Below are 12,247 nucleotides of genomic sequence, written 5' to 3'. Positions count from 1 at the left end.
AATGAGAGGTCAGAAGTGTTAAACGGCTTAACGCTTTTACCTGTTATTCTGAGTGGACTACTGGGCCCTCTTTTATTACAGTTCTTTAGTTATACAGTTTTATATTGTCCCTCTTCTTTCCCCTCCTGTCAGACAGAATCAGCCTAATTTTGTAAGGTGTACCAAGGCCCTCATGAGGATCACATTCTCTAGTTAGCCACAACCCAAGACATCACGTCCTGTTCTCTGACACTGTCTGTGGAGCCTGCTGTTAGCATCTCACATCTTTTCCTTCCAACATCTCCTTTTTCAAGCAGACAACGTAAATATGCCCATCAGTCCCCTTAGTCCACAGTTTCTGACTTAGAATGCCAACGTCACTAAAAACACTTTCCAGGTTTCCCTAGCAGTATTGTCTAGTCCCATGTGATTTCAACAGAAGGTACTCTGAGTCCTGGAAGGCTCTCAGAGACATTTCCTAGTTTCCTCCATGAAGATGGGCTCCTTCTTGACGTGTTCTGCTGGCCATCTATACATCGCAGTCTCTGTTTTCTTCAACGTTGAGTCAGGAAACACCAAGCCAAGCCGCATCCTGCTGCAGCAGTGACAGAAGCCTTTTCTCTTTTGAACATCTGTGTGTGCTAAGGATTCTGTTGATCGTGAGCCACTTTTGCTTCTCCATAATCATCCTCCATGGCAAGCTTCCCACACAACATGAGCAGACAGGGCTTACTCTTCTTCTCTTCCTCTTCCATGCCATGACACAATTACCAGCTTCCCTACACCGGCCCCGAGCCTCTCTTCCAGAGCACTGGCACAGACCCTGCAGGGTCAACATTTCTTGGGTCTCATGAGTCCTTCCATCCTTTACCATAGTACGTATTCACATCAATTCCCACAAGACCCAACATTCTTTCTCCTGCACTGCAGCAGCTTCTTCGCTGTGTATCCTTCTAATCCTGATTTCTCTATTGTCTACGGAGCATCAGGAACCAATAAGGAACTGGGTCCAAAGACAGATTACATTGCTCAGAGGCAATGAACAGAAACCCCCACAATATTTTCCTTCTATTTGAAAACAATTTTGATGACTGTATTGCTCTTTTAGTGCTCTTTAACATAACCAAGAATAATCTGGTCAGTGTGGGAGAAATATGGCAGAAATCACCAATTCCTCTGCGACAGGAGTGAACGTTTCTTAGTGTGGTGAAAGCAGGGTTGGTGCTTGAGTTAAAATAGTTAAAGTAGGACTTACATCCTCTGCACAGTCCCTGCTCCTAACTCCAGAGAGGGTCTGAGTCACTGCAACAGAACCCTTAGGGCTCTGAGCAGCAGAGTTTGAAAACCACTACAAGAAATATCTTTTCTCCAGGGTATGTTTTTATTGGCCTCCCAAAGTGTTGAGATTACAAATCAGAAGGTTGAAGTTTCTTTTATATTGTTTAAAGTGCTATTTCAGAAAAAGTAATTAGAAACATCTCAAAAGTCCTTCAATAGAAGAAAAAATGAATTAACTGTGGTATGTTCACTCAGTGGAATATCATACAATAGTAAAAAATAATCAAGTAGAACTATATCTAGTGGCATGAAAAAATATAAAAATATAAGACTAATCAAAAAAGCACTCCAAAGAGTGACATATAATGTAATATTATCATTTAAAAATGAAAAGATTTAAAAATTTGTAAGAAGAAAAAATCCTATCTTTTTAAAGCTATATAATGAAGGAATAGAAAATAGGAACCATAACCTCTGATAGTGAACATTTCTATGAAGGAAATGGGAGCCTAGACAGGAGGAACTTGAATATATCTATGATGAATTTCTTAATAAAAAATCTAAAGCAACTATGTGGAAAATTTAAGATTTGTTAATGATTTGCCATTATTATGCTATACTCTTAAATGCATGTGTAAAATATTTTGCAAAAAAATGTAAAAAATAGTTTATATAAAACTATTTCAAAAAAATTATACATATACTCATATTCATGCGGGAAAATCTTTTTTTTTTTTTTTTGAGATGGCTTATTGTTCTGTTGCCCAGGCTGTAGTACAGTGGCACCATCTTGGCTCACTACAACCTCTGCCTACCAGGTTCAAGCAATTCTCTTGCCACAGCCTCCTAGTAGCTGGGATTACAGGCACCTGCCACCACACCGGGATAATTTTTTTTTTTTTTTTTGCATTTTTAGTAGAGAGAGGGTTTCACCATGTTGGCCAGGCTGGTCTTTAACTCTTGACCTTAAATGATCTGCCCGTCTTGGCCTCCCAAAGTGTTGGGATTACAAGTGTGAGCCACTGCACCCATCTGGGAAAATAATTCTTAATGGAATCTATTTTAATAAGTTTTTTACTTGGGAGGCTGATTGAAATTTCTTAAAATAAACCTTAAAATGAGGTTAGTACTCACTCTGTTATTGCTTTGAGGGGGGGAAAAAACAGAAGAAAACAAGAGGTAAAGGAACTTACTAACAGGTATTATAACAAAATTAATTTAAGTAACTGACCATTTGCTGTCAGGGTAAAGGAAAAAACAACATAATGCAAAGTTTCATACAGCTTCAGAACACAAATTAATGAAAAACTTTTAAAAACAAAAGAGACAAACAAATAAGGATCCTATCAGGTACCTGTAAGCATCTCTGAAGGAAAGTGTTAAATATCACTGAACATAAATAACAATAATTTAATCATTAGTTTTCATTCTTTCCAGAAATAAAGTTTTAATCGCCATACTTTTGTATTTGACTACTAAATACATTTACCATCCAGATAAACAACAATTCTGAGAAAGTACATTTTAATTTTTTGTTTTTAATTGTGTCTGCTGACCAATGGCTACAAGATGTACAAAAAGGCTTTTTAGAGGCACGATTTCCTCCAAGAGACTGAGCACCCTACCTGGGTTGGTATACAGCTGGCTTTCCACAGTTTTGCCAATGCATTGCAGTTTGATGGCTTGCAGGGAGTCATCTACGTGCAGGATGGTTGGCAGACTGCCCAGAGTGTCCTGGACCAAGTTGGCCACTTCCCGGACATCAAAGAGTTTCAACAGTTCTGAGTACACGGCGGGGAAAGAGCTCAGAAACACAGCCTTAAAGAAAAATAAACTTCAATCAATTCCCAGATATGCTATGAGAAATATGCTGCAAAATGTCAGTAAGTTTAAAGACCATGAAAAGTATTTTTGAATGGTAGGAATACAAGTATAAAATGTTTCTGTTACCTAAAGCTAAAAGGTAAAATTTTAAAATGTGCAGTGGCCTAGGACAGTTTTTGAAAGGGACAAAGGAACAGCCTAATAAAAACTTGGAAATTTTGGAAAATCACTGACATTAGCAAAAGGATTGGCAAAGAGCATCATGACTGGATAGAAAGAATGCTCAACCAAGACCTGGATGGTAGTCACTTATATTTCATTCCTCTTGGAAGACGCTTTCTGAAATGCTCACTTAAATCTCATTCATGTTTAAGAAATTAAACACATTAATTCCCCCAAAGAACTCTACTTCTGATTTAAGAAAAAACACAGGACAGGGGATCAGAAGACCCAGGTTATATTAGTATTGGCTTTACTTCCAATCAACTCTGTGACTTTGGAAAGTTATTTGAGCACCCTTTAGTTTCATCATTTAGGCTTTAGTTTCATCTCTTGTAAAACAAAAAGATCATTAGAACCCCCCCCCACCCCCGGGTTGCTTTGAGTTCTATTTTAAACCAAGATCTGTGTGTACAGACTAAGAACCGTATTTTTTATGTAAATAAAAAAACCCAATGATCATTTTTATGGGGAAAAAAGATGCTCACATAAAATCTCAAAGGGCATACTTAAAAAATTGGGCTAGGATTGTACATCAAAACAAACAAAGTCAGCCTTTTAAAATTCCATAAAAGGAGGGCAATGCAAGGAAGAGTTGACTAGCTTCAACTGTACCTAGTCAGGGAAGGAGACACATGTTTCTAATATGCTAAGATTCAAGCGCTAGCTGGCTTACCAATGAAATCTGGCTCCATCAGAAAGCAGGTCGCGTCTACATGTGCTGATGATTCAAACACAGACTCGCTCAAACTCAAATTTAAGGATTTTAGTTATTTATTTATACAGCAGCAGCAAGAATATCTAGAAGAGCCAAGATCTGTTTTTGATGCCAGAGCCATCAAAATATTTCAGGTGCTATAAATCAACAGAGAAGGCCCTTGGCTCTTAAAAATTATAGGTTTACTTGAAAATATTTAAAGGTAATAACTTGATATTCTCTGTCAGAGCCTGTATTTATATAACCTTTATGTCACCCTGCAAAGAGCTGAGTCATACCGATGAAGTTAAATAAAATGAGCCCTGCTGTCTGATTACCAAAAAGTCAACTAAGTTGATTTTCCTCAGATATCCCTTAATTTATCCATTGTTTCTTTATACTTCGTGACTTCAAAAAGGTATCTGAATGTGCTACAGTGTAAGATACACATATAATAGGATGATTAAAAAGCATAAGGGAACAAGTCTCTTGTGATGAGGGAAGGAAGATGGCCATGCCAGGGGAAGCTAAGAGTTTTTACTATAAGTAAAAATAAAAGTACAATTTGGTTTTGACCTTCCAGGTAGCCGAGACACACAGGGAAAGATAACCACTGAGAATCGTCTAGCAGGGTTTTCGGCCTCGATTCCTTCTGACATTCTTCTTCTTTTAGGGATCTTCGGGTAGGTTGTGTGTGTCCATGAAATGGAATGCTAACAACTGCTGCTGCACCAGCTGAATTAGCCCTTAGTCCTTCCAGGGCAGGGCACTGTTCTAAGAAGTGTCATTAGCAAGCTGCATTTGAGGCAGGAGGACTAAATGAACTTCCCAATAGGACCAGAAGCTGCCCATTGATCCAGCCCGAAGGACTGTGGGGATGGCCTCTAGATGACAGGGTTTGCCCTGAGTTGTAGCCCACATGGAAAAAATGTAAACTGGAGCAAGGAAACCAGGTTTCTGTCTATAAGGCAGCCTAATAGTAAAACTCAGACCAATTCCGAGACAAACTTTATTTCGCTGTAAATGTGGCAGGCAGGATTCTAAGATGACTCCCATGACCCTGTCCCTGATGGTGTTCCTGCAAAAAGAGATTTTGCAGATGTAATGAAGATTACGCATCAGTTTACCATAAAATGTGGAGATTTATCCAGTAGGGGTCTCAGCCAATCAAGAGCCCTTAAAATAGTTTTTTTTCTGTCTGGTAGCAGGAGAACTAGTCAGATTCAAAGCACGATGAGGAAGATCTGACATATTGTTGCTGGATTTGAGGATGGAGCAGCTATGTGCCAAGGAGTACAAGTGGCCTCCGGCAGCTGACAGCACCTTCCCCCACTGGCTGACTGCCATCAAGGAAATGGGGACATCAGCCCTCTAAAAACAAAGAAACATTTCTGCCAACAGCATAAAAGATAGTGACAGCAAATTCATTTCCAGGCTTCCAGATAATACATGAAAACTAACAGTTTGATTCTGGCTTTAGGAGATCCCAAGGAAAGGACCCAACCAAGCCTTCCTGGAATTCTGACCTATGGAACTGTGGGCTAATAAATGAGTGTTGTTTAAAGCCATTAAGCTTACGGACATTGGTTCTACAGCAACAGAAAACTAACATATCAGATCCATCGAATCAGTGGGACTATCTCTGCAAAGGGAGCATGGGATCGCAGGGTGCAGTGGCTCACGCCTTTAATCCCAGCACTTTGGGAGGCAGAGACGGGCAGATCACAAGGTCAGGAGTTTGAGACCAGCCTGGCCAACATGGTGAAAACCCACCTCTACTAAAAATACAAAAATTAGCCGGGCATGGTGGTGCACACCTGTAATGCCAGCTACTCGGGAGGCTGAGACAGGAGAATTGCGTGAACCTGGAAGGTAGAGGTTGTAGTGAGCTGAGATCCTGCCACTGCACCCCAGCCTGGAAGACAGAGTAAGACTCTGCCTTGGGGAAAATAAAAATAAAAACAAAAACAAAAAAGAGAGCATGGGATCAAACGGGAACCTGGTATGGGCAGAGGTGTGTGGCATTTCTTGTCCTCCCCAAATACAAAGGGGCAAAGTTCTCATTCCTTCACAAAGAAAACTAACCATTTTCATCATTTTATATGGATTTTTTTCTTAGCATCAAACTAAAAATAAAATTATCACATCAAAATATCCAAGTTCGTAATACCGCACAAAAAGAGAATGACTTCAGTAGAGTTTACAATGACATTCAGAAACTTTATGGACACATTTACATATTATCTCTTGATTAAAAGCTGAAAGCAAAAAATACCAAATATGATTCTTTGAAGCTGCTGAAGTTGTTTCTACAATCTGATGTGGGATAGAACTTAGAGAATCAAGAGCAGTGGAAATCAGCGTGTTGAAGAGGTAAAAGCAGAGCTGCTTCACCCTGCTGTACCATGGTGGCCCAAGCCACTTCAGGGGGACCTCCAGGATCCAGTGGTACAACTAAGGTTGAAAAAAAGTCTCCTGAATCACTAAGAAGAAACCATGACTTATGGTTCCTCTTAAGAGTAAGAAAATATTTTTCAGGTATGAATCAGGCAAGTTTCATCTCTGTAACTGACAGAGGGTAAAACGAAAAATCTCATGGTGGAAACTCAAATTCTGAATTGCTTTTGTGGAAAAACTAAACTTCTAAGAACTCTGATCCAAAGGAATGCATGGATAGCCTGTTGGTGTATCCCGCTCAAATATCAAGTGCTTCCCAGCTAGTAGTGGGAAACTTGACACTGAGATCTCTGGCAAGTTCCCACAGTGCAATGACTGTACTGCTGACTGCAAAGGCCAAAATGACATTTAAAAGAGCCTGAGTTGTATCCTCGCCCAGATGGAAGATGAATCCACCTCTATAAAGAAGATAGGAACAAGAACAGACCCCTAAACAGAAAAAATACAGCACATTATCAGAGGGTTGGTGCATTCCTGGATTTTGCTTTCCAAACATCATATGGTGCCAAATCGTAACGACACTGTTAAGGATCTAATTTTGTCTCCTAATCTCCCTTTTCATGTTCTAGTTCTTAATGATTCCAAGTCTCTCTAATCTCTAGGGTATGATAACAGGCTCCTTCTCCTTCTGATAGGTTTTTAACCAAGTCATTAGAATTAAAAGTATACAAGAAGAATCAAGAAAGTATAGGGAAAAATATTCAGAATTATCTCACGGATCATATTCAAGGCTATGCTACTTGGAAAGTGGATGAATCCTGTTCATAAAAAAACCATGTGGGGCTACTTCCGGTAATAGAGTTTGGCAGCAGCAGCTCCACACTGCTCTTTAAGGTCAGTCCCAGGATGATTAGGGTCAAGTTAAATAAAACAAAACAACATGTAGTTTTGCTGAGTCCAATATAACGATTCTCAAGCTGACAGATTAAAATGCAGTGAGCGGCTTGGGGAAAAGAACTGCAAGAAATTGGCTCTAGTGAAATTCCTTCCCCAGGGCTGGTGGTGACAGCATGCCCAATCATCAGTATGCGTTCTGGTGACTGGAAATGAAGCTGATGCAAACCAATAGCCTCTCCATGAAGAGGGAGAAGGGTCTGGGGAAAGGCAACCCACTTCGGCTCAGCTGGCACGGGGAAGGTAGGGGAATTTAAAAAGTCTACTCATAAAGATGGCTAAGCTACAAACACAAACTGGAGCTATGGACTTTTGATGGAGAAAACATTTGATTACTCTCGCTGTGTAAAAAGAAACAAACGGCACTCATCATTTTCCTCTATTCAGCATAGATGAAAACAAATTACCTGTGACTGAGATAATGCTCCAGATCCTTTGCTCTCTTGTGAAAGAAAGAAACGGACTGACATGAGAAGCTCCTGAATGCAGCAGCGGAATTCCTCTTCGTTTTGCCCACCAGTGGCAAGGGAAAACAGCCTTCGAGACTGAACTATATACTTAAAAATGTATTCCTGTGCCTTAAAAATACAATTTTAAAAAGTTAGCTTCAAAGGAGACCAAGAGCATTTATTTAACAATGACAAGGCATAAAAACCATGGTAGGGGATTAAACTTTTAAATTATTGATGTAAACACCAAGACCTTGTGAGGCTTTTTTGAACAGTATTTACTTGTACAGGGAATGGCCACTTTGCTCTGATGCCTAATGAGAGAGACATACAGAAAATTTAAAAACACTTTAGCCAGGTGCAGTGGCTCATGTCTGTAATCCCAACACTTTGGGAGGCCGAGGCGGGTGGATCACCTGAGGTCGAGAGTCCAAGACCAGCCTGACCAACATGGTGAAACCCCATCTCTACTAAAAATACAAAATTAGCTGGGTGTGGTGGCATGTGCCTGTAATCCCAGCTACTTGGGAGGTTGAGGCAGGAGAATCGCTTGAACCTAGGAGGCATAGGTGATGGTAAGCCAAGATCGTGCTATTGCACTCCGGCCTGGAACAACAAGAGTAAAACTCCATCTTAAAAAAAAAAACAAAAAACAAAAACACTTTATAATTCTGAAGCATTGATGAACGCGTTTTTTAAATTCAGACAACAAAAACGTAACTGGCTTTAAGAAAAAATTGTTTTGACAAGTAGTACTTTTGCCACTTAGCATTTTACCTTCAATCAGTCCCAAATGACAAACATACAATTCACAAAATGCTTGTTTTATAAAATGTAGACATTATCGACTTTAATATACTGACTCCAAATAGGATGGTCCTCAACAACAGGAATCAGAAGAATACCAGGACTAGTATTGGATAATTCCTTTAAGAATTTGTATACTTTTTGAACATGTTTGCAAGTAAGGAATTACTACCTCCACAGACAACTGAGTATATAGTGCCCAGAGACTTGGGCAGTGTTAAGCCAGAGACCCAGTAAAGCCTCAGGTTTCATCATTAGAATCCCTGCTAAGCCACCCTATTTGCTCTTAAAATTTAATGGAAATGGTTCTCCGATGGTCTCTGTCAGGCTGGTAGAAGCAAGAGCCAGGAACTAAGCCTAACTGCCTCTGTATAGTCTTCTCTCATAAACCCTTCCTCTCCTGCTAGTTTTAGACGTCACTTCAAGTGCTCTGGAGCCCAGAGAAACAAAGATTCAATCTCAGTTTCCAGTAGAAACTGTTCCTGGAAAAGTCCCCTTCAAATTTCATCAGCATTCAGGCAGCCACAAACTGATTAAGTTCCTTGAATTGGAATGTTAGTAATGTATCATCGCCCATTACTGTCTGTGTAGAGAAACCAATTAGTTTAAGCATCAGCATGCAACAGCTTTGTTAGACTCTTCTATCTGTTATCAACAGCACGTTATCACCTTCAGCACCTCCTGGATATGCTCTTGCCGCTCTGCTTCTGTGATCCTGTCCACATACCATTTGAGCACTTTGATGAGATCTCTAAAACACAGGGAAAAATGTCCAGAATGTAGAATTGGTCTAATTTTCAATTCGAAGTCAACAAATCCAACATTTAGCTGTATCATGAGGAGGCTTCTTTCCCCATCAGTTCTCACATTTTCCTGTCAATCTGGTGTATAATAATTTTACTAAGCCTGCAGTTCAACATCACCGCCCCTTTTCAAAGCTTAGGAGAGAAACAACACTCAATCTGGACATATTCGATAGCCCTGCTGTTTCTGTTCCTCCAGATGGGTGAACACAAATATTGGAGAAAAGGACTCTGGCCAACCAAGTGCCTGGCAGTATGACTGCCGTGGTCAATGCTGTCAACTCACTCATTGGGATTTCGTTCCCAGTGACCATGTAAGCAGCTGGATGCAATATCATTAGACTGCAGGCAAGATGGGGTGGGGAGGAGGGACGAAGACAATACCTCCCCACTCCAATGCACACCTCATGGATTTATCAAGCCAATTTTCTGACCTGTGAGAAGAACACGGCTTATGTCAATATGCATCTTAGGAGAATTTCTAGAAAGGCCAAGGTATTTTTTTTTCCATTTTGAAAAAAGAAATTAAATCGTAAAACCAACAGCAACCCGCAACTCTCAAGATGACAGTCTTACCACCCTGAACTGTGGTGGTCAGTTCTTGGTTTCTTTTTTTTTTTTTTTTTTTGAGACAGAGTCTCACTCTGTCACCCAGACTGGAGTGCAGTGACACAATCTTGGGTCACTGCAACCTCTACCTCCCTCCTGGGTTCCAGCAATCCTCCTGCCTCAGCCTCCCAAGTTGCTGGAATTGCAAGTGTGCACCACTATGCCCAGTTATTTTTTTGTAGTTTTAGTAGAGGCAGGGTTTCACCATGTTGGCCAGGCTGACCTCAAATATCTGCCCACTTTGGCCTTCCAAGGTGCTGGGATTACAGGCATGAGCCTCTGCACCCAGCCAGTTCTTGGTTTCTAGGGAATGGTTTACACAGTGATGTTTCTCTGAGTCAGGGAATAATTGGATGTGCCAGCAGGTGGATGTTGGGGAGTGCTATTTTTTAAGATAACATGCCAATGAGTTTCTGATCACCCCCAGTCTGAGAGGATTCCACAAACTTTATTTATCTTTTTAAGATCCTGCTTTCCTGACCAACCGGAAATGTTAGAAATTACACTCTTGTTTTCTAGCTTCCAAAGACAATTTTACTTGGAAGCAGCAACCTCCTCACACTAGGGCCCAAATTGTTAGGCTGAGTGGGCCAATGTTTCAAAACTGTTCCTGCTGTTGCATTTCGCTCTCAGCAAAAAATCACACTGATGAAGGGTCTCGTCTAACAAAAATACCTTTATTCATTTCGATGTTTGAGATGTAGATCTTAACACGTCATGACTGGGAATTCCCAAGTAAACAGGATCAAATGCTTATCTGATTACCTACTAACCTTTACATATGACATAGGTGGGGGGAAGGATAAAACTTGATTTCATGCTTTTTAAACTCACCTCTGGGAACTGTCAGGTATGTGCATGCCCACAGGTGCTTAAAGTATAAGGTAGAAATAAGGGAGAACAGCAATGACGGTATTGCACGCGGGAGACAGAACAGTGGGGTACATTCTAAGGCTATTTAAGCAGGGCCAGACTGGGGAGGTGTTATTTGTCGGACTAAAAGAGAGAAGCTGTGGCCTCTGGCAATTATCAACTATGTTCTGAGGAGGCAGGCACTAGCCAAAGCTGAACATGATTCATAACTTTTCAGCATCACCTGAGCTGGTAGAAAAGGAGGCGCAGCAAAAACAGCAGTTCCTATCAAAGGGCAGATCCCAATTCCTAAACTGTCTGAGGCCAGGGACCAGGTCTTTACATCATTAGCATAAAGTAGAGCACCTGGCAAGCAGCTGGCACTCAGTAAATCCTAACAGATAAATGAGGCTCTCTTTTTCTTTGAAAAAGAGATTTAGGCCGGGCACAATGGCTCATGCCTGTAATCCCAGCACTTTGGGAGGCTGAGGCAGGCAGATCACCTGAGATCAGGAGTTCGAGACCAGCCTGACATGGAGAAACCCCGTCTCTACTAAGAATACAAAATCAGCTGGGCGTGGTGGCACACGCCTGTAATCTCGGCTACTCGGGAAGCTGAGGCAGGTGAACCAGTTGAAGTAGGGAGGTGGAGGTTGCAGTAAGCTGAGATCGCACCACTGCACTCCAGCCTGGGCAACAAGAGCAAAACTCCACTTCAAAAAAGAAAAAAGAAAAAGAGATTTGTGATGTTTTCATAACCAAAACCCCTGAAAATGTTTAGTATTCAGATGCAATTCAGATATCCTGGGGTATGACTGAAACCTTTTTAAAATGATTGGTTATATTTGGCATATCAGATATTTCCACCGAGGGAGAATGGTAGACACCATCTCCCAGAGCCTTTCTAACTTCTGCCCAAGAAAGATAAAGGAAGCATGCATTCCCTCCCCACGTGACGGCAGGTGAAGAACGACAAAGTTTTTTTAGCAGGTGTGAAGACAAAGTTGTTTTCTATTCGTATTTCTTTCTTATGAACATTTATAATCGCCAGGGAGTAAAGTGATGGAGTGAGACTCTTAACAGCCAAAGTGAAATAACCAGGTATTTTAGACCAAAGGATATCCAGTGAAACATAGACAAGAAGGAAAAACTTTATACTTTCGGTCTCAGGAATAGAATTCAGGAGGTTCTTTTTTTCCCCTTTTAAATCGAAATAAGTTCTAGCCATTTAAAAAGGGTGTGTGAGCAGGGAAGAGAGTATCTCAAGAGACACTTCAGTTGTGCTCCATTTCTTCCTACACTCCCTTTAAAATTTTCCTATAGTGCCACTTCTGCTGAGAAAAGCTTAAAAGGAACCACTCCTAAACTAATCACACGAT

At 40.8% G+C, this 12,247-nt stretch overlaps 1 protein-coding gene across 3 annotated transcripts in view; it reads right to left on the bottom strand.

Moving 5' to 3' along the window:
• Positions 1 to 12,247, bottom strand: part of DOCK4 (dedicator of cytokinesis 4) — a 480,387-nt gene that overhangs the window by 131,966 nt on the left and 336,174 nt on the right. For all 3 annotated transcript variants that reach the window (XM_010344060.3, XM_010344067.3, XM_003921080.4), the window contains exons 21-23: positions 9,274 to 9,355; positions 7,756 to 7,926; positions 2,883 to 3,075 (exon numbers count right to left, since the gene is read on the bottom strand). In XM_010344060.3, coding sequence (XP_010342362.3) covers positions 2,883 to 3,075; positions 7,756 to 7,926; positions 9,274 to 9,355 — 446 coding nt within the window. The remainder of the gene's footprint in view (positions 1 to 2,882; positions 3,076 to 7,755; positions 7,927 to 9,273; positions 9,356 to 12,247) is intronic.

Source organism: Saimiri boliviensis, chromosome 10 (assembly GCF_048565385.1).
Source record: "Saimiri boliviensis isolate mSaiBol1 chromosome 10, mSaiBol1.pri, whole genome shotgun sequence".
In the NCBI taxonomy this organism is placed as follows: domain Eukaryota; kingdom Metazoa; phylum Chordata; class Mammalia; order Primates; family Cebidae; genus Saimiri; species Saimiri boliviensis.
The sequence above is the reverse complement of the archived record's forward strand: the minus strand, read 5'-3'. Positions and strand labels throughout refer to the sequence as shown.